Source organism: Nyctereutes procyonoides, unplaced genomic scaffold, assembly GCF_905146905.1.
Source record: "Nyctereutes procyonoides isolate TBG_1078 unplaced genomic scaffold, NYPRO_anot_genome, whole genome shotgun sequence".
NCBI lineage: Eukaryota > Metazoa > Chordata > Mammalia > Carnivora > Canidae > Nyctereutes > Nyctereutes procyonoides.
The window spans coordinates 20,945,380-20,967,537 of record NW_026575047.1 but is presented as its reverse complement, the minus strand read 5'-3'; the positions used below and the strand labels follow the sequence as shown (position 1 = coordinate 20,967,537).

At 52.4% G+C, this 22,158-nt stretch overlaps 2 protein-coding genes across 7 annotated transcripts in view; one reads left to right on the top strand and one right to left on the bottom strand.

Moving 5' to 3' along the window:
* EVC2 (EvC ciliary complex subunit 2) overlaps window positions 1-15,648 on the bottom strand; it is a 136,998-nt gene extending 121,350 nt beyond the window's left edge. For 2 of the 3 annotated variants that reach the window (XM_055326572.1, XM_055326574.1), the window contains exons 1-3: window positions 13,128-13,393; window positions 6,262-6,316; window positions 2,389-2,555 (exon numbers count right to left, since the gene is read on the bottom strand). In XM_055326572.1, coding sequence (XP_055182547.1) covers window positions 2,389-2,555; window positions 6,262-6,316; window positions 13,128-13,331 — 426 coding nt within the window. In that variant the 5' untranslated portion in view covers window positions 13,332-13,393. Of the gene's footprint in view, window positions 1-2,388; window positions 2,556-6,261; window positions 6,317-13,127; window positions 13,394-15,598 lie in introns of those variants that run through there. The other variant, XM_055326573.1, reaches the window with a different exon arrangement.
* A 361-nt stretch (window positions 15,649-16,009) lies between these two features.
* The window catches only part of EVC (EvC ciliary complex subunit 1), a 69,122-nt gene continuing 62,973 nt past the window's right edge, over window positions 16,010-22,158 (top strand). For 3 of the 4 annotated variants that reach the window (XM_055326234.1, XM_055326233.1, XM_055326232.1), the window contains exons 1-2: window positions 16,010-16,183; window positions 19,535-19,657. In XM_055326234.1, coding sequence (XP_055182209.1) covers window positions 16,010-16,183; window positions 19,535-19,657 — 297 coding nt within the window. Of the gene's footprint in view, window positions 16,184-16,683; window positions 16,772-19,534; window positions 19,658-22,158 lie in introns of those variants that run through there. The other variant, XM_055326235.1, reaches the window with a different exon arrangement.

The window sequence follows — 22,158 nt, the reverse complement described above, 5'->3', positions numbered from 1 at the left end:
GCCCTGCCCACCTAGTTCCCTCAGTGGGACATTATGTGCCAACAAAGGCAGCCCTTAGTGATACAATCATCATAACAGTGGCTGTTACTTCCCAAATCCAGCCATATGTCCATCCCTTTACATACGTGGGTTCTATTGCTCCCATTTTACAGATAAGGAAACTTAAGGCTAAAAAAAAAAAAAAAAGGAAACTTAAGGCTCAGGAAGGTTAACTCACTTGCCCAAAGTCACACGGGCAGGAAGTTAGACTCTGCTCTGGCTGTGTGACTCCATGTACTATGATTCTTCCACACATCCCCTCTCCAGAGCATGACCCTCTTATTGCACAGAAATAAGGCAGCAGAGAAGGGAAGCCATGTTCCTAGGACAGTGCAGACAATGTACATGCAACATCATACCAGCATTAGCCTGGTGCCCAGGCCCTGGACCCCAGTGTGCTCTCCAGCCACCACCTCCCCAATGCTTCTGACATGCCAGCACCCTGAGTCCAAGAGCCCTTGGGCAGGCACCTGGCTTTCTGTTCTTCTGAGCATTACTAAACACAGCTTTTGAGCAAATACACACAGGACGGGTGACAGAGCATCAAGTGTGATAGGAAAGGCCACAAGTCACCTGTCCTTGCCACAGGGGACTGTAAAGACCAAGAGTGATCACGGGGTGGGGGGGGTGGGGGGTGGAGGGGGAGAGCTGCATGGTGGGTCCCAAAAAAGAGAGGTCCCCATCCTGACCTCTGGACCCAGCAAATGCGATCTTACTTGGAAAAGGGGTCTCTGAAGACATACCTAAGCTAAGGATCTCAAGATGAGGTCATTCTAGATTTCAGCCACCCCTGGATCCAATGACACATGTCCTTATGAGTGACGGAAAAGGAAAAGACAAACACACAAGAAGCCCATGTGAAGATAGAAAGAGCGTGATTGTAAACTTTATGTGCAGGTTTGGCTGAGACACCCAGATATTTAACCAAACACACCTGGATGCTAATGTGAGGGCATTTGTTGGATGAGATTAGCATTGAGATCCAAGGACTGTGAGTGAAGCAGATGAGCCTGCATGATGTGGGTGGGCCTCCCCCAATCAACTGAGGCCTTAACCAAAAAAGACTAACCTCCTGAGATGAAGAGGAATTCTGTAGCATCAGCTCATCCCAGGGTTTCCAGCTGGTCCTGCAGATTTTGAACTTGCCAGCCCCACAACCACGAGCCAATTCCCTCCCTCCCACACACATAACTCCGATTGGGTCTGTTTCTCTGGAGAGTCCCAATGCAGAGATTGAAATGATGTGACCACAAACTAAGGAAGTTACCAGAAGGTAGAAGACACAAGAAAAAATTCTCCCCTTTGGAGAGAGTCTTTGGAGGGTGCATGGCTCTGCCAGCACCCTAATTTTGGACTCCTAGCCTCCAGACCCGTGATAAAATGGATCTCACTCTTTTAAGCCGCCAAGTTGGTGGTTCCTTGTTATAGCAGCTCTAAGAAACTAATTCAACCACCCAGCAGGCAGTCAAGCAGGGGCTCGTGGCCACGGCAGCCTGCTGGCCGCGCTCAGTGGCTCTCACACCATCTTAGGTCACGAAATTGTAAGTGAAAGCCAGCTCTACATGATGCAACACATAAAACAGAACAGAACACAAGAGCAGGACGTCGAGCCACAGCAAAGGGCAGGGGCTTGGCATCCTGGCTCTGCCGCTTCACCTGCAGGACTCTCAACACATTTGGCCATCTCTCTAACCTGGTCCCTGTCTGCAAAATGGGAATAAAAATCATACCTGTTGCGGGAATCTGTATTGAGGCCTCCCAAGATCGTGCAAAGCAAGTGTTAAGCCCAGCGCCTGGCTCAGGGGAAATACTTGGTCAGCGCTCCCCGTTGCTGTCACCGCAGCGTGTTTACGACCACTGGCAGCACATGGGGCCAGGTGGACCAGAACCCAGAGCCGTGGGACTCCTGGGTGGCTCAGTGGTTGAGCATCTGCCTTTGGCTCAGGTCGTGATCCCAAGGTCCTGGGATGGTACCTCACTTCGGGCTCCCTGCAGGGAGCCTGCTTCTCCCTCTGGCTGTCTCTCTCTCTCTCTCTCTCTGTGTGTGTGTGTGTGTGTGTGTGTCTCATGAATAAATAAATAAAATCTTAAAAAAAATAATAAAAAGAACCCGGAGCCCTGCTTCAGAACCAGCAGCCCACTGCTCAGGTTCACACCTCCTGTCCATCTTAAATACTAGATGTCATACAGAAGAGAAAGCTCTTTGGAATAATAGCTGTACTTTGCGCAAGAGAAGGAACAGGCTCTTCTAAAGAATCAAAGCCTGTGGCATGGTGTACACAGTTGGCCCCACACCGGTTTCTTTCCAACTTCTGAGAATTCTGTTAAAGTACCAAACGTGTCACTTACCAGGTGGTATGTTATAGGAGACTCTCTTTTAAACAAAGTCTTCTTGGGCCACGAGGGAGTAAAAGCAACCATGGATTGAGTCTCTGGCCCACTGGACGCTGCAGAAGTTGGGAGTGGGCTAAAGACTCCACTTTTCCTGCTGAATTTCCTTCCAAGGGGTGCTCCCCCTACAAAACAGCAAAAACATGTTGCAGGAAGGCAGTAAGACATCGGGGTGAACGCGGGAGGCAGGTCGCATGTATGCAGAAGGCCCCCACATGGTGTTTGCTGAAAATAACCAAGTGAAGGAATAAATGAACGAAGGACCTATCATCTCTTTGCCAGGAAGATGTGACATGCTCACGTGGTGGGAGGCTAGGGAGCCTTAAGGAGAGGGCTTCTCAAGGTGTGCGCTGCTCTTTGTGGCTGTGGGCTAAAAGGCACTTTACTGGACCCCCTCTCAGATATACTAAATCAGACCACCTGGGTGATTCCTACACACAGGGCATCAGATGGTGCTGGGTTCAAATCCTGACTCTGCCACTAGGTGGGTCCTTGGGCAAGTCATCTAATCTCCCTGTGCCTCAGTTTCCCTAACCCAACAGGACAGAAAAATAGGTCTCCCTCCACTGGGTCCTTCTGACGAACTGTCTCAAGCAGAATGGGCCCTGGGTGAGTGTCCTGATGGCTCCTATGAGGATGATGGGTCCACTGCCAGACACAGTGCCTGTAGAGCCACCCAACGGGAACAGCTCCCTCTAGAATTTGCTCTATGTCAATATATGTCAAAAAATCATGAGCACCATGGGTAACACAGAAACAGTACTGGCAGGGCTGTCAGGAGTGGGTGCTGACGGACTATGTAGCCCCAGACATTCTGAGCCTCAGGTTCCCTCACTCGAGAATGTGGCTAAAATATCCCTGAGACGGGGTTGCCGCAGGAGTAAAGGAGATGTCAGGCCACACGTGAACATGCTGCGGAGTTCTCAGTGCTCGCAGCCAGAAATTCAAATGTTTCAAATGACTTGGATTGTACAGTTGTATGTTTTTCAACATTTACCTTCTATCCAGACACAAACCGTAATTTAATTAAGAATGACTTTATTGGCGACAGGGCATGATCCCGGGTCCTGGGATCGAGTCCCGCATCGGGCTCCCCACAGGGAGCCTGCTTCTCCCTCTGCCTATGTCTCTGCCTATCTCTATGTGTCTCTCATGAATAAATAAATAAAATCATTTTTGTTTTTAAGCACAAGCGTTCCATCAGCGGTTAATTTTATATATATATATATATATATATATATATATATATATATATATATATATATATTTTATTGGAATTCAATTTGCCAACATACAGCATAACACCCAGCGCTCATCCCATCAAGTGCCCCCCTCAGTGCCCATCACCCAGTCACCCCCACCCCCTGCCCACCTCCCCTTCCACCACCCCTTGTTCATTTCCCAGAGTTAGGAGTCTCTCATGTTCTGTCTCCCTCTCTGATATTTCTCACTCATTTTCTCTCCTTTCCCCTTTATTCCCTTTCATTATTTTTTATATTCCCCAAATGAATGAGACCATATAATGTTTGTCCTTCTCCGACTGACTTATAAATAAATAAAATCTTAAAAAAAAAGAACGACTTCATTTTTCAGTCTTTGCTATGGTGTATTGATACCATAACATATACCAGAAGTGCTTTTGAAAACTCTTATAATTTTAAAATCAAGGTTGGAAGAAATAAAAACTTGGGGGAAAAAAAAAGAAAAAAAAGATGTAGAACTGGATAAAATTAGTATCCTGTCTTTGGATTAGTGTCTGTGGTTGAGCCAGGTCATGACGTTGGACTGGGAATAACGGCGAGCACACCGGGACTCTCCATGGAAGCAAGTGGGCGCCTTCCCAGGCTGGCTGCTAACTCAAGAACGTATTGACTAAATTACATGGGTGCCAAGGAGACGGGACGCCCATCTCTGGACCCTTGCCTGGCCCCTCAGCCTATGTGACACGTGCTTTCTCAGAAGACTTGCTGGACATAAAACCATAAGGCCACACCGGGTTTTATCTCTGGTGACCTGTTTATGGCCCCCGGTCCTCAAAAGGCCTGGCCACGGGCTCTAAGGAAGACTCAAATAAGGGCAGGTGTTGACAGTACAGAAGAAATTCATGCTACGAAGTGACTATAACCACGCAGCATATCATCGGTCCATTCCTGCCATCAGCACAAGGGCCCATGTGTACCATCTGTGCAGTTCTTTGGCTACACCCTCACTCTCCTGCCTCTGGTTGCCATGTGCCTGGAAGCCTCTCCTTCCATCCCCTTTGCCCTGCTAAACTCAGTTCTCAGGACTCTGTGAGGAGTACCTCCTCCAGGAAGCCCTCCCTGAAGCCCCTCCTAGTGGCCCTAATGCCCGTCCCCTGCTCTTAATGCAGTCACAGAGTAGCACATTGGGCTCCCTTTCACCAACGAGTTTGGCTACTGAATGAATAAAAGGTCTCTATGAATGCAGTAAGATCACCTCAATCTATTTTACTCAAAAGAAAATACTGGATTTTGTAAAATGTAAAGTGTGCAGAGAGTAGCAAAAGACAAAGGAAACACTTTTTAATTCTCCAAGTAAGTGAGATCTGTCTATCCCTGGCATAAATCAGGATCTTTGAGGAAGGTGTACCACAATCTGTACCAAGCAGACTCTGGGTGGAAAGATGGTTTTGTGGCACCTCCTCTACTCAGTAAGCATCCTGCTCCGCCTCTGCAGACAAGCAGGCCAGCCTGGACCCCAGCCCATCCCGGTCCCCAGGAGGCAGAATGAGGCACAGAACCCAGAATACTCCTCCCCCCATCCCTAGTGACAGGCTTGGGGACAGGGAGAGGCCTCAGGCCGAGCCCACCGGTCTTCCCTAGAACTCCTGCCAAGCTACTGGGAAATCTTCCTCTGTACTGCTCCCAAAGGCTCCCAGGAATGAGGGAACCACAGGAGAGCAGGGCTGAGATGGAAAGAGAAAGACGTAGCCCCGGCAGGCCGAGCCCCTGGAGCCAGCAGTGCCCAAACCTAGTGGCTCAGGTGTAAGATGAGCAAGTTCTGTTTTTCGTAGGTGAGTTTCAGCTCAATTTCCATCACCTGGCTGGTTGGCTGAGTGATCCCAGACGCCAGTCCAGGGAACCAGTAAATATGTCACCTTGTATGCAACAGGGGCTTCCCAAACGTGATTACACTAAGGTTGTTGATCAGAGGAAATCGCCTAGATCATCTAGGGGGGTGGGAAATGTAATCCCAGGTATCCCTATGAGACGGAGGCAGAGGGAGGGCCGACAGGCAGAAGAGAAGGCGGCCACTTGACCACTGAGGCAAGACGCTGGCCTGCTGGCTCCAGGATGGAGGAAGGGGCCGGGATCCAAGGAAGGTGAGGAGCGCAGCCACGGATGCTGGAAAAGCAGCAAACATTCTCCCCAGAGCCTCGGAGCGAGTGCGGCCTCGCCCACACCTTGACTTCAGCCCAGCTATACGGGTTCCACACTTCTGCCCTCCAGAACACTAAGAGAGTTAAGTCTGCATTGTTTTAAGCCACAAAGTTTGTGATTTGTGAAAACAGCCGCAGGAAACTCATTCTGTAGTCTTTGCACATTCTGTATTCATCAGACTCCTTCGGGGGAGAATAGGGACAGGCCACCTTACTGGGAATCCTGTTCCGCACACTACAGCTCCAGCCAGCTGCTGGAGGGGCAACACACTGCCCTTGCTCTGTAGGGTCCCGGGATGATAGGCCATATTCGCCCAAGGGAGGCAGAGCAGTGGAGTGTGAAGGAGGTGGAGGCAGGAGGGTTTTGGCTTTAGGGTCCAATTTTCCTTTGCAGTCAAAGCAACGAAAAACCAAGCAGAAGAAAAACTTACCTTCAGTTTTAAAGCGAGAGCTTTCCACGCTGGGCCAAATCGAACGGGGTAAGTCCTAAAAAATTCAGAAGGCAAAAGTCACTAATGAAGAAATGCTCCTAAGAAGTGATTGAAAGTCTTCTCGTAAATGGCTCACACAGAGATGAGTTGCGCTTTTATCCAGAAATCTGAAATTAATTTTTCTAGGTGGACCATCCCCACCAGGAATACAGGATTACCTCCTCTTTCCCACAATGGCCAGCAACTTGGTCGTAACTGCATTTGGGAAGCTGTCCGGGAAGGCAACACTGTGTGGTCAAAATTTCATGTTCTCAGACCTGAGTTCGAATCCCAGCTCAGCTTCTTTCTAACCCTGTGACACTGGTTGAACCCCCAGCCTCTGAATTCCCCAGACCTTGCAAGTTCCTATGGAGTGACTCATAAAATACCAGATAAGGAGTCCAGAGAACTAGGTTGTGGGTGGAACCATTCCCTTGCTGTGTGTCCTTGGCCAAGTCTCTCAGCCTGAGTCTCAGACCCTCATCTAAAAAAGTAAAGACCCCAAAGCCTCCTCCTAGCTTGCTTCACCTTGCTCAGTGATGACACATGTCCAAACGGGGCTGGGCCAACTCTCCCAGCCCACCTTGGTAAAATAGCAGCTTCCAGAAAGGCCCAGATATTTCTACTAGAAAATAATACAATAATAATAATTATTAAAAAAAAAAAACTGCCCTGGCTGGAGCACTCTAAATGAGCTGGGTCCCCTGCTGCGTACTCTAATATATGAATAGTCTTTATGATAAGCCAGGGAAATATCATTCTCTCTTTACAGTAAGATCCCCACACACAGATAACTCCCTGCAGGTCCCACAACAAGCGTTGAACGCACGCAGCCCAGCTCTGGATGTGCTAGTTTGCACATAATGGAGTGAGAAAGGATATGTGCAGGCAGTGAAGACCACAAGAGCTGAGTGGGACATTCTGGCCCCAGTTAGTTCCTATGGCTGGGAGAGCCCTCACTTGGGCAGGAGAGCATGGGGTTGAGAGGAAACTGTGCGGCCACTGTCTGCCCACTTGGAAGGCTTTCCCTATATCCTTTGCTTGTGGTCACACAAGCCCGGGCCCTTGGCCACTGAGAGCCGTGTGTTTCAGACTCACTCTGTAGAGACCCCAGGCTGAAGCAGCTCTCCTGGGATGGCATACACCAGCTTTCCCGGCTACAAGGAAGAGGCCGGTCCACAGGGCTGGAATATGACATCCACTCATGGAGGGACAAAGAGGGCGTGATGGGAAATGCAGGGACAGGTGAGGACACAGGCAGAGAAAGCAGAGAAGCCAGACCTGGCCAGCCTTGCATGAGACCCAGCCCCGAGCTCTTCCTGCCTCTCTCCTGCCATCCCGTGACCTCATGGTACTCAAATCACCAGTGAAACCCCTTCTTCCCTGGATCCCCGCAGAGACACTTGCCCAAGGATCCTCTCTCCCTCTGCCCATGTGGCCCCCGAGCAGCGTGCTTCCCTCCTCCAGAACCCGTGCAAGCAGCCCCCTCCTCTTTCCCATGCTTTTCCTATTCCATGTCCACACCAGACTCATCACCAAAAAAAACCATTTTAAGCAACACAACACACAGGGGCACACCCTAAAGGGCTGAAAGTGGGATCGCAATGAGGTATCACAGCACCATGAGTCACAAGAGTCAAGATGTGGAAGCAGCCCAAGTGTCCACAGATGGACAGAACAGTGGAGAGGCAAAATACAGTTCATCCAGACGAAGGAAAGTTATTCAGCCTCAAAGGAAGGACATTCTGACACCTGCTACCACACGGACGAACCCTGATGACATCGTGCTCGGTGAAATAAGCCAGCCACAAAAAGACAAATGATGTAGGATTCCCCTTATAGGAGGTCCCTGAGGCAGTCAGATCCACAGAGACAGAAAGAAGGGTGGTGGTGCTGCTAGGGGAGGGGGCCGTGGGAGGGGGGCCGTGGGAGGGGGACTGGGGGAGGTAGTGTTTCACCAGCACAGAGTTCTAGCTTTGCTGAGACAAAGAGTTCTGGAGACGGAGGTTCGTGGTGGCTGCACAACAGCGTGAATGCACTTAATGTCACTGAACCATATACTGAATGATGTTTAAAATGGTCAATTTTAGGTGATGTGCATTTTATCAGCATTACAAACATGAATAAATGGAATCAATAAATAAAGCAGATCTATGTTGACCTAGTAAAAACATTAAGATTCAAGCGAAATCACTAGGTTGCAAAACTATATGATCCCACTTAATAAAAATGGATTTTTATCCTTTAAGTCTTATTGTGTATCTACTAATCGTGTTTACATACTCATTTAAAGATATATTTATTCATATACAGTAATTTTTACTTGTATGCCTATTTATCTACACATATTTATTTCTATGTTTAACATACAAAGTATATGTGATGTTTAATAAAACAGTTCATATTAATTACATATTTAATGAATAATTATATGATTAACAGCACACGACTTAATATGCCATGACCATATATTATGTTGAAAAATCTAGAAAGATGTACTGAAGTGTCAGCCTTGGTGGCCTTGGGGAGGGGAGTGGTGTCCCCACGGGCAGGGCAGGGACAGTCTCTGGTCTCTCCAAGCCACCTGTGCTCTTTCATCTCTTCCAAGCAGAAGCACACGTCTCTGCATCACACCAAAGTAACAGAGACCGGGCAGCGGGAGCCATGCCTCGGAGCTGCTTTGCAGGTCTTCCCAGCCCCTCATACCTAATGTGAGGGGACCCAAGTCTTTTTACACAGCAGTGTGTGGCCAGCAGGGCCACCACATCCAGAAAGTGCCTTCCACAAGGCAGAAAGAGGCACCTCTTCCTCAAGAGTAGTCTCTGCTGCCATCTGGCAGGAGAAAAATCTCATGATAACAGCACAGAGCCAGGCTGTGCCCTCCTCCTAAGAAGCATAGCACAGAAACAGGGAAAAGGGGGCATTTCCCAGTGGAGAAACCCGGCCACCACCCTCCAGCCAGGAGACCATGGTCAAGGCCAACAGCTATGAACCATGATGAGAGGATGCACCCAGGCAAACCCTGGGATGCAGCAGCCAATGAAGCACCCAACAGGCTCTGTAAAACTGCAAAGTTCATCAGAAATAAAGAAAGTCTGAAGCTCCAAGAGGAGCCTAAAGGGTGTGAGGTACGAGGTATGAAGACCAAAAGTAACTGCGTGTCCTGGATGCACTCCTAGAACAGATAAAGGGCATTAGGTTAAAAACAAAAACAAAAACAAGCTAAGAAGTCTGAATACACTATGGCCTTTAACAATAATCTATCAATCTGAGTGATTAACTGCCACAAATGTACCATCCTAGTGTAAGAAGTTAGTAAGGGGGGGCAGGGAAGGGGGCCGCCTGGGTGGCTTGGTCAGTTAAGCTTCTGCCTTGGGCTCAGGTCATGATCCCAGGGTCCTAGGATTGAGTCCTGCTTCGGGCTCCCTGCTCAGCGGGGAGTCTGCTTGTCCCTCTCCCTCTGCCTGCTGCTCCCCCTCCTTTGTGAGCTCATTCTCTTTCTCTCTCTGTCAAATAAATAAATAAATAAAATCTCAAAAAAAAAAAAAGTAAGAGGGAAAACTGTATGTGGGAACTGAGGCAGATGCATGGGAACCTTCTGTCCTATGTGCTCAATTTTTCTAAAATCCAAAACTCTTCTAAAAAAGAAAGCCAGTTAACTCACACAATATGTACTTGTGAGGTCTCTGGAGTGCTCGGTGGCTCCAAGGTGCACCCCACACCCACACAACTGCACGTCTGTACACGGCCTGCCCTCTGGAATTTCCCACCCACCCTTTCAACCTGCATTTGCTGTATGGCAGGCTCCACACCACCAGGTGAGCAAAGCAGATGTGATCCCTGACCTCGCCGAGGGCTGGTGGTCTCCTTCCCAACAAACATTTCCACCACGCGAGAGGCAGGGGCAGGTTCCAAAGGAGCAAACAATCCACAAAGGCCTTCGGTAGCCCCAGGTGCCAGGGGCCCTTTGCCATACTCTCAGAGGTCTCCCTGGTTTCTGGGTGTCGCCAGCCCGGGGGTGCCTCTCTGGGGGCCCCTCGGCCATGTGAAGCAGCCTGCTCTCACAGAGACCATGCTCAGGTGTCAGTCCATGGCCCCTTTCAATGCTGGGCCTTCCCCTCCCTGGTTATCCCTCTCTCCAAAATAGCAGCCCCCTGTCAAGGTCACCATGACCTCTGCAAGGCCCTGTTCAATGGCCAAGTCTCCATCCTCTCTGCACACAACGTCAAGAGCAGCATCCTCACCCCACATCACTGTGACCTTCTTCCACCCTCTCTTCCACGCTCCTGGCCCCTTGTGATTACATCGGGACCACCCAGATAATCACTCCTTTAAGGTCTGCCGACTGGCAACTGGAACTCCACCTTGGATGTTAATTCCCCTTGGCCAGGTAACCTGACACATTCACTGGTTCTGGGGATTGGGATGCAGATGGCTTGGGGGGGGGGCATTAGTCTGCCCACACTGGGCCTTCTCCTCCCTAGGCCTCTGGGTCACAGTCTGGGTTCCCTTCCTGTCACACCTGCTGCTTGCTCTCATCTCCTCCTCCTGGCCATGGGCTCTGGGCTCTGCCCTCAGGCTTCCATCTCCCCGAGCCATACTCACTCCCCTGGTGAGCTCAGCCACTCCTACGCTGACTGCCACCCGGTGTAAAGCTCCAGCTCCGATCCCTCACCCAAATCCAGGCTTGCTCGCCCCACGCTCTAGTGTACACAGCCACCTGGTCAAACTCAGCAAGACCAGAGCAGAAATCCCAATGGCCCCGTGAGGCTTCAGCGTATTAGCCACTGGTGTCCCTATTCTTCCACTTGCTCAGGCTGAAAGCCTTGGCTTCCCCTTGACTCCTCTCTTTCTCTCTGTCAATTCATAGCCAATCCCAGCAAATCCCACTGGCTTCACCTTCAAAATACATCAGAAACCCCACAGCTAGCAGCCCACCGTTAACAACCACCCTGGTCCAGTACTCCTCCGTCTTGGCCTGGTCTCCCACCTGCCTCCTCTCTTGCTGACACTTCTGCCTTTGTCCTTTATCCTCACCCCTGCCACCGGGGTGCTTTAAAAAGATGAGCCACAGTATGCTGCTTTCTGGCTCAAAACCCACAAGGCTTCCATCTTACTCAGAATAACAGCCGGGATCCTGAGCAAAAGCCACAGGGCCTTTCCTGATCTGGCCCCTCCTCACCCTTCTGGCCTCACCTCTTCCACCCCTGTCCTCCCTCTGGCGGGCCCCCAGGCCTCCTTGCTGGTCCTGGACGACACCAAGCACACTTGACCTCTGGCTTCACTATCACAGCACTTAGGAAAGCGCTTCTCCTGGACATGACCTTGCCCTTCTCATTCCACTCAGGGCTCGGCTCACCTATCACCTCCTCAGAGGAGCCTCCCTGGCCACTCGACTAGAGAGCGCGCATCCCCATCTCTCCCAGTCCACTCTATGTCTCTCTGCATCCTAAATCACGACTGGTTACGTTATAGACTGGCACCACTGTCTACTGCCCTAAGAATGCTGATGTCTTAAGGAGAGAGGCTGTCTTGTTCTCTTATATCCCGGGCACCCAGAACTGAGCCTGGCACCTGGAAAGCCGTCCATGAGCACTGGAAGTGAATGGATGACTCAGAACCTCTTGTCCACTCAACCCTTCACGGGCCTTCTCTCCTTCCAACAAACTTCTGATAGAACTTTCCACCACGGTGAGGATATTCCATAGTCTGGGCTGTCCAATATAGCAGCCTCTAACACATGTGGCCATCAAGCTCTTGAAATGTGTAATTTAAATTTAAAGCTCAGTAAATTGACATAGTGTTATTACTTAGTCTTCTTCAATGAAAACCTAATAATAGAAAATGAAAAGAATCTCCTTTAAGAGATTTACAGCTTTAAAACGTGTAGCAAGTGTAGCAAGCACCTTGGGGCCTGCAGGTAGAGAACCCAACAGGATCAGAGGAGCTGGGCCCTGGGGAAGGATAAGGAGGACCCCAAGGCAGTGAATGAGGGGAGAGGCCACTGAACAGGGCAGGCCTAAGAACAGAATCCTAGCTCTGCCAGGGGTCGGTGGGAGGGGGTGCGGACTGGGAAGGGAAGTGGTCACCGGTACACCATGGGCAGATCACCCATCCAGGACACCAGCCATGGGGGGAAATGGGTGATGGAGAACACAAATTAGAGGGTGGAGGAGAACCAGAAGAAGCGGTCACCAAAGGCGAGAGGCTAAGGGGTGAGGATGAATCTCGGGGCTGAGATGGGGGTTGCAGGCATCCCGGAGCATCCAGAAAACTGGTGGCCAGCTTTGGAGGAATCTAGGGAGACAGCCAGGGCTCTGTGCCTCCCCAAATTTAGGGCCACAGAGGGAGGGGCTGATGGGAAGTGGAGAAATTCAGCGACCAAGATGGGGCTGTCAGTAAAACTCCAGCCAATAATCCCAACTGTTCTTCCAACAAACCGCTTACACTCGGGGACGTGCTCACCTCTGCAGGCACGGTGCCTCCAGGAAGGCGCGGTGCCTCCAGGAAGGCGCGGAGCCTCCACCCACCTGCGGGGTAGACGCACCCACCTGTGGGGTAGAAGCTGCAAAGGCTTAGGGCCCAGGAATCGGAGGCACAAGAAGAGAACAGACTCGCCCTGCACAGGTCACAGCCCCGCGTGGGGCTCCACCTTCCCTGGGGCGCTGCGGGCCTGCGCGCCACGCACTAAGGCACACCCGAAGCATCCCGCTCCGACCCTGCCCACCCCCCCAATCTCCCTAACTCGAAGGGGCCTCCCGCCGCCGCGGGTGTAGACGAAGCAGCGACTCCAGTGCCACAGGAGGAGGTGGGGCGGCCTTCCTTACCTGCGCGGTCGGCTGGGGCCCCGCACCGGCAGCCGCTGGGGGGTCCGGGGGGCGCTGCCCGCCCAGGGGGCGCTCGAGGAGCCCCGGGCCCGCGGGGAACCCGCCTCCTGGGGCCCCGGGCCCTGCGGGCAGCGCCAGGGCGGCCGCCAGGAGGCCCCCGGCCAGCACCCACGTGGCCCGCCCCGCGGCGCCCCCCGAGCCCATCGCCCCTCGGCACCTGGGACCCCGCAGCGGCGGGCGCGCCGGAGCCTCCGGAGCTTCCGGACCCCAGGCCCGCCCCGCCGCGGAGCATGCTCAGTGCGAGCCGCCCCGGAAAGTTTTCTGGAACGGACTCGGGCATCTGCGGCTGGAGGGCGGGGAGGCGGCGGGGAGGGGACGGGCGTGAGAGGGAGGGAGCGCGGCCCGGCCACTGGGGTTTGCTCGCGCCCCGCCCAGGAGCCTCAGCTCCACCCAGATCCGAGGCACTGGGATTGCTCCAGTTTGCGTCACTCCTTTGCTCCCAAAGAGCTCAGGGATTCCAAGCGCTCCTCCACGGATGCCTGCCCGAGTTCTCAGCTCAGAACCGCCTCCTCCAGGAAGCCTTCCCTGACGCACGCACACACCGGGCTGAACCCGGAGGCTGCTCCAGACCCTCCAGCCCCTTATTAGAGAACCGAGAAGCGTTCGGAGAGGCAGAGAGCCTTGTGTGCTGGAGAGCCCGGAGGGGACAGGACAGCACGGGTGGGCTGGGAGGGAGCCTGGCCCATCAGGAGCCAGAGGGAAAGGCCACTCTCACTTCCTATTGGATTTAGTTCAGCCGCTTTCGCCTCCTGCTGCCTGAGCGCTTGCTGTGGATCAGCCCCTGCACCTGGCCAGGTACCCACCAACTTCCAGGGCAGGCAGATTGTCAGGCCAGCCACTCTGGGACGTCTCCGGGGAACCAGAGGGGATTTGGCGTCTGGAGCCAGGGCTCAGCAGCTGAGCAAACTCCTTGGACTCTCATGGGGATAGGGTTGTGCCTTGCCAAGGGAGGCAAGGAGGTGAGGAGACAGATCCTGGGAGAGGACCAGGGAGAGCAGTTTCTCTGCTTCCTCCTGCGTCCCCTGAGTCGTCAGGGACCTCTCCTTGAGGAGAAGGCTCCTCTTCTGCAGGGCACCTGGTCATGCAGGCTCAGGCCAGGAAGCCTGGCATCTGTGAGTTCCTTCACCCCCAACCCCTCCAAGGACAGGCCCTCCCTCCCTCAACATGGACAAGGCAGTGAGGTTTGAGACTCTGAAAATGTATTAGCCAGGCTTCCCACAAGAGGTACACTGCTCTGGGAGTACCTGGCAGAGTGCCAGGAGTGAGACAAGGTCAAAGGCTAGATGCTAGCATATTGCTGGAGCGTCAGTTCTATTTGACATGGGCCATTCAAAGGATGATTTTAATATACAAACAACTTTATAATGAAGTAAAATGCAAAGAACACTACATTCTGAGTATCCAAAGAAATAGCATAAAAAGCAAGAGCTTCAGGCTATTATCCCATACACATTCCCAGAAGCCTTGGAGATGCTTTGAAGGAAGCATGAAACAGCCCTGTGTAGCAGAGGGTGTGAGCCCTGTAGCCAACCAGACACAGCTGTTCATACACCTGTCTCATTTCCTAGTTGCCAGACCTTGAATGAGCAACTTCTCTTCTCTCGCTGTCCATTTCTTCTTCTATAAAAATTAAGTCTGGATAATAGGCCCTGTCTTGCCCACCCAGAAGGTTGATGAGGTGATGATTTAAAAACTAGAAACTTAAGCCGAACATCCAGATTAAAGATACAAAAGGCCCTTTTCCGTTGAAGTGGATCCCTGTGGTACTCCTGCCTTGGCAGTCATGGGGAATTAAGCCCCAAAGGTGTGTGTGTGTGTGTGTGTGTGTGTGTGTGTGTGTGTGTGTGTGTGTATGAGTGTGTGTGTTCACTGCCATATCCCCAGGACACGCAGGACCAGAGCTAGCATCCCGTAGCTGCTCAGTAATGTTTGCTCCAGGAGAGAACAGATGCTGAATTCACCTGGTTGCTTATCTCCCCGCACAGCCACGAGATCCTCGATATCAGGACCTTGTCTGGCTCCTTGCTGGCCCGTGCTGGTTCCATCAGCAGGTCCTCTGTAAAGGCTGAGCGAACGAGGCTGAACCACGCAATGTCTCCTTCCTTCCTAGCGGGGGCTGCGGGTAACCATCTCTCTACGTAGCATCATAGAAGAAAGGGTCGACTCTCCATGGAAGAATGGGATTAAAAGAGGAGTCGTCAGGCTAACAAGTTCAGAGGTGGTGGCGCACTGTGTGGTGCAGGAGTCGGACCCTCAGGAGGTCACCTGGCCGCTCCGACCCGGAGCTTCCTCACCCTCACCCGGAGGATGGGCAGAGATCAGAACCGTCTAAGAGGGCTGTTTGAGAAAGTTAGTGACCTCAGCAGGCTACACGCGCAGCACATGCTAAACGCTCAAGGCACTGCACTTACCCTAGGGACCTACCAGCGGCTGGGCCCCCCTTCCCTCCGCGGAAGCCTGGAGGCCAGGAGACTCCTCGGGAGGTCCCGGCGGGCGGAGAGCGCGCCTCTCCAGGCCTGCCCAGTGCGAGGGCCCGCCCGCGCGGGGGCGCCTCCAAGGGGCGGGCGGCCGGTGCAGGCTCCTCCCTCCGGCGGGGCGGCGCGGGGCGGCGCGGGGCGGGGCGGCGCCGGGGAGGGGACCCGGCGGGAGGAGGGAGAGCGCGTTGTCGGGGCGGGCGGCCGTGCTGCTCCTCCGCCGCCTCGTTTGCTCGTGGCCGCGGGCCCGCCGGCGCCGAGCTGGCGGGGACGGCGGCCCGGACGGCGGGCCGGGGCGGCGCGCGGCGGCGGGGACGATGCGGCCGGGCCGCCGCCTGAGCGCCCCCGATGGCCCGGGGCGCGGCGGCCTGCGAGAGCGACGCGCGGCTGCCGCTGGGCCGGGACGCGGGGCGGCCGCTGCCCGCGCTGCTGGCCCCCGCCGTGCTGCTGGGCGCCGCGCTCGGCCTGGGCCTCGGGCTCTGGCTGGGCCGCCGCGCCGTCCGGCCGCGCCCGCGGCGCCAGGTGGGTCCGGGCCGGGGGCGCGCGGGGGGCGGGCGACAGGGGCGCGCGCGCGGGTCTCCAGCGCCCCGTCGGCGCTGCAGCGACCTCGCTGGCGCTGGGCGCACCGGCTCCTGCCCCGCTTCCCTTCTGGCCCAGGAAGGGGCTGCAGACCCAGTGCAGAGGGGGAGCAGCGCAGCGACAGGAGCGCACCGGCCTGGGGTCCCCGGGAAGTGGCCGCTCCGTGCGACTCCGCTGTGCGCGGTCACAGAAGCCTCGCAAGCCCTCCGAGGCCCCAGGCTCCTCATCCGCAGCCTGAAGGGCCTGGACTCGCTGCTGGCCCAGGGGCCCGGCCGGGCGAGGTGGACCGGAGGGCTGGGATCCCCACCCCTGCGCATCTGCTGCTTGCCTGCCCGGGGCTACCCAGCTGCCACCCTGGCGTGCATTCACGCCTTCATTCGCTCATCCATCCCTGCGGTGAAAGTGCGACGAGTGTGCCAGCGCACACCGTCCTCGGGCCGGAGACACCTCGGGCCTGCTCTTGCTGCTGGAGGTTCACAGCCTCCCGAAAATGGTGGCTCTCAAGTGAACTTGTAATCGTAGCACAACCTGGTGAGTCGGGTGACGGGAAAGAATAGCGCCCATAAAGCTAGCACTTGGGGGTTGCTGACTGTGTGCAGCTCATTGAGCTGGACCCTCTACCCGAATTATCTCATCAATCCCCAGAACAGCTTTGTGAGTTTGTTCTGTTGATGACCCCATCTTGCATTTGAGGAAACTGAGGCACAGTGCGGTTTCTTAGTGACTTGCCAAAGTGACAGATGTATGGCTCAGCCCAAAGTCACTGCATTCTCCATGGGTGTCAGTGGTCACAGAAGGGGGGATTCATGGATGCTTCCTGTGACCCTTGTGACGGAATTGGATGCTGTGTGGAGATGGCAGGCATACAGCAGTCGTGGTGTGATCACTTTCTTGGGTCTTTGCTCCTTTGATCTTGTTGAGAGATAAAGTCTGGTAGGATCTGAGATGAAGTGTTTGCTCTTTTTTCCCTGGATTCCTGGCCCATGCAAGAAGGAGGCAAGTCCAGCAGGGGTCTTTTTTATTGCCGCTGATTTCAGGGGAGTGTTTTGCTGGAAAGGCGTGATGAAGGTTGCATGAAAGTAGTATAGTGCAAGATGCTTGCAGGTCCGTGTGAGGTTGTCCCATCCCACTGATGATTGAAGGACATTGTGAGACACTGGCTTCTTGTGTGAAGAGGGAAGTAATACGTGCAAGACCTTTCTTGGGTGCGCTGAGGGTTTGTGGGCTTTTGGTTCTGTATTCCCACAACAAATCTGTGAGTGGGGGAAGCTGTCATTATCCTCACTTTCCAGGTACGGAGGTCAAAGCTCCCCAACATTGTTCTTGGTCCAGGGTCACGTGATGAATAAACAGAGGGGCTGGATTTCAACCCCAGTGTGTCGGAATGCCTGAATCATAGCATTTAGTCAGCTGCCACCTGGTGAGGTAGATGGTGGTATCTGTCTTGGTCTGTTCAGACCGCTATAAGAAAAATACCATAAGCTGTGTGACATAGAAACAACAGAAACTTCTTCTCACAGTTCTGGAAGCCAAAAACAGGTGTTAGTACGGCTGGATTCTGGTGAGGGCCCACTTCCAGGCTGCAGACTTCTCACTGTGTCCTCAGAGAGTAGAAGGGTCCTGAAATAATGATGCTCCCCTGTGAGGTGGATGAGGTTTATCTCTTGGAGTCTTTCTTATAGGATGATCTGATTGGGTCCTTCCCTGCAGAACTCTTATACTGACCAGGTATAACTGCTAAACAAACAATGCTTAAATCCTTAATATCATCATCTGCCCCTCTCCACTGCACCCCAGACTGGTACAGCCACAAGGGCTTCTTCCCTGGACATGCTGTGTGTGCTCCTGCCACAGGGCCTTTGCACTTGCTGTGCCCTCTCTTGGAAAGCTTGTCCCTGACATATCTGAGAGGCTTGCTCTCTCACTTCCTTCACATTTCTTCTCAAATACCATCTTGCCCAAGAGGCCTTCCCCTCCCATTGCCATCTATTCTCCTGTCCTACATCTTTTTTTTTTCTATAGCACTTACCACCCATGACTTACTACATGTTTACTTACATCTCTCTTCTGTCAGTGGAATGTAAACTCCACAAAGGTGGGGGCTTTGTTTATTTTGTTTGTTATTCCATTCCCAGTGACTGGAATAAACCTTGACACTTAGTGTTGCTTTGTAACAGTTGCTGACTAACTGGATGACAAAAGGCTGTATTTCATCAGTGTAAAGATTATATCCATGAGCAGCCATAAGAGGGGCTTCATCAGGGTCTCTGGTATCATTATGATCTACAAAGTCATGGAAAACAGAGAATTCGCAAATGCCAAATCATTGCTCCTAGGGGAAACACAGCTGGCCAATACGTAACCTTGTTTTGTGTGTGTTTCTGTTTATAGACACCCTGTGTAATACATATTGTTGATGCACTAACAGTGAATGCGCAGCCAACAGTGCCATACCTTGTGTCCGAATGAAGCTTATCACACACAAACATTTTTCCATGAGGCGCACGCCAGCCTTTTTGGTCCTAAGAACACCACACATCACTTAGCGCTATGCCTTGGGCTCATTTTAAATAACCACATTAGCAACAGAAAGCACAGAAATGTGGGGAAATAATGGCATTAACAGAACATGGAAGGGACACTTGTCTGCGATGCAAGACCTGACACAGAAAGGTACGGGGTGCCCTTGCTCAGTCTCTGTTGGACATGGCACGTCAAGCAGCTCGAATTTTCGCCACTCTGCACATGCTCAGGAGTGACCACAAAAGTACCACAAGTGTAGATTTTGGGGTTACAAATACATTTCGGCAAGTGAGCAAATTTACAAGCACAGAGTCTACCGATAACAAAGATCAGGGTTCCCGATACAAACCATTCTATAATTTAAGGGTACCTAAAGTCATCCAATGGTGTTATGGGAAAGAGCAAGAAAATTAAGATTTATGTACCATTTCCTGTGTTCAGCTGTAACCCCCCCCCCATCAGGCTACCCAGGAGCCACCAGCTCAGAAGAAACAATGGAGTGACCTTTGATCCAAGTATGACCTCCAGGTCCTGAGGACATCCTGAGGCAGGGAGCCAGGGGGGCTTCTCAGGAAGCTGACTCCTGGATGGTCTCTAGGGCTGTGTAGCTGGCCCCAGGGGGGTGGGAGGCAGGAGGCCGCACACAGAGGGAGGGCCAGGTGGAGGCACAGAGATGAGCATGTGTCGGGTCGGGGGTGGATGGCTCAAGTCATGGGGTGCAAGGCTGACCAGCTTTCCTGTGTTTTCCCCACCTCCACCTTTGGATTTTAGAAAGACGATACTCAGAGTCTGCTCAAGAATTTAGAGTCTCACATACAGGACCCGTCGGAAACCGGCTCCCCATCCAGGAGGAGGAGGAGAGAAGCACAGATGTCAAAGGAGGAGGCTGTGGACGTAAGCTGCACGTTTGGGTTTCTTTGCTGTGTCACATGTTGGGGGTCATATGCCGCACCTAGCAGCACAGATGCCATCCAGATGAGCCTCTGACAGATGTCGTGTCCCAAGAGGCTGCTTTTCTGCAGTATCATTTGCATACGGCAAAATACACAAATTTTAAGTTTATAGTTTGATGAGCATATCCACTCTGGTAGCCAATACCCTGATCTGGAATGTTCCATCACCCCAGAAAGTTCCCAGTGCCTCTTTCTGGTTTACCCTCCCCTCATCTCCCCGGTCCCACACCTTGCCTCTTCCAGAAGTAGCCACTGCTGTGATTCCCATCACCATGGTGGTTTTACTGTTCTAGAATTTCACGTGCACTTTCTTGTGCCGACCTTGCCTCAACAAACTGCTTTTGAGACTGCTCATGTTGTTGCACTCATCAGTAATCCATCCCTTTTAATTGCTCAGCCCACTGTGGTATTACAGTGGAGGTTCTTTCCCATGTCTGGCTACACTGAGTAGGGCTTCTGCGAATGTTTGTGTATAAGTTTACTTGTTTCCGTTTTGTTTTATTTATTCTAAATGAATGTTAAGTAAATATGCAGGAGTGCGGGCTGTGAGCCTCTTGATGGACATGTTAAAGGTGGGATTCTCCTTGTCCCTTCCTCACTGGCCCCTACCTTGTCCAGCCTGAGCCCACCCATAGGGCATCACTCTGTGTGTGAGCTCTGTGGAGAGAGAAAGGGCATTTCTTCCAAAAGTGTGCTATTACCGTGGATCCTGGTCATGTAGCCTCAATTATCTAAAGGTAAATATAGATATTTAGGCAGGTAGAGAGAGAGAGAGACCACTAGAGGGTTCCTGAGAAATTGGGAAAGGTTTTATTTTATTTTTTTAGCACTTACTGAGTGCCAGGCATTTTCACATGTGTCACTTTTGAGTGATGTGCACACTCAGGTGAATTACCCCCTGCATCTCTCCCAGCAGCCCCACGGGGTAGATCTTATTTATATCTTCTTCTTGAGGATTCTGGAGGCAGGCTTCCCTTATGCAGCCTGGTGGAAAGATTGGCTGCCCTCATGGGAGCTGGAGCTGGAGCAGGAGCAAGCCCCAGGCACCAAGGAGGTGCTATGTATCCAGCTCGTGCTCCCTGCCTCTGTCCCTAAGTGCCTGTCTCCCCCTATGTGTCTGCAGTGTGTGTGTGTTGGGGCGGCTCTGTGTATCTCTCTCTCTCTCTCTCTCTCTCTCTCTCTCTCTCTCTCTCGTCTCTCTCCACGGGCATCTCTGTGTGTTCATGTGACAGGTGGGTGTGTGATGTCTCTCTTTCTCTCATCTGTCTCCTTCTGTCCCTTTTATCCTGTGTTATCAAAACCCTACTCACAGCATTGGAAACATACAGCTACAGAAAAACATAAACATGCACACTGTGTTCCTAACAGCCCTCTTCAGCCAAAACATGGAAACTCAAATGTCCATCAGCTGATGAGTGGCTAAACGTAACGTGCTCTATCCATTTGACTGAATACTCTTTGACCATAAAAAGGAAAGAAGTCCTGAAACATGCTACCACATGTAGGGACCCTGAACATCTCACACAAACTCAAAGAAGCCGATTACAAAAGGCCACGTATTATAGAATCGCATTCATGTGGCATGTTTGCAACAGGTGCATTTACAGAGACGGAGTAGACTGGGGCTTGCTTGGGTAGGGATGATAGAGGAGAGATAGAGGGGACAGCTAACAGGTGTGGGGTTTCTTTCTGAGACGATAGAAGTTTTCTACAATTGATTGCGGGAATAGCTGCACTTATCTGGGAATAGACCGGAAATTACTAAATTGCATGCTTTACATGGTAAAGCATGGACACAACCCCGCTCACACAGAGGGCGGCCCTGGAGATGGTGAAAAGACACTGGCTTGGGGTGGGGGGGTGGCCCTGGAGATGGTGAAAAGACACTGGCTTGGGGTGGGGGGGCACGGCTGTCCCCTGGATCCCAGGAACCCAGCCCTGTCACCTGTTTGCTATGTGATGGTGGGTGAGAGACAACCTATCTGAGCCTCTGGCTTCTCGGCTTCACGGTGACAGTAATGATGCTGTCCCCAGGGTCGCCCACAGCTTGGCCAACTATAGGACAAGTGTTTGTCAGTGCCCACAGGGGAGCCGAGTTCTGCTTCCCCACCAGCCCCACTCGTGTGTTTACCTAGTAATGTTTTACCTGTTAACCGTTTAGCTATGCCAACTGATGCCCCTGACCAAGCTAATGATTGCCAAGAGTTAAGTTGAAGATCTGCCTATTCCAGTGACTTGCTTGCCAAAATGCCCTGCCTTCTGCACACCCAGCTTGTCAAGGAATGTTGGCCAGGCCCGATTCGGACAGGGTGAGCTGAGCTCCAACTCTGATGCCCCAAAATGCATGGAAAACTGAGGCATTCGTGGTTCACACCGCTCCTTGCATGAACTTTATCTTGATAAATAGCTCATGTCAGTCGAAAGCACACAGAATGTTCCAGA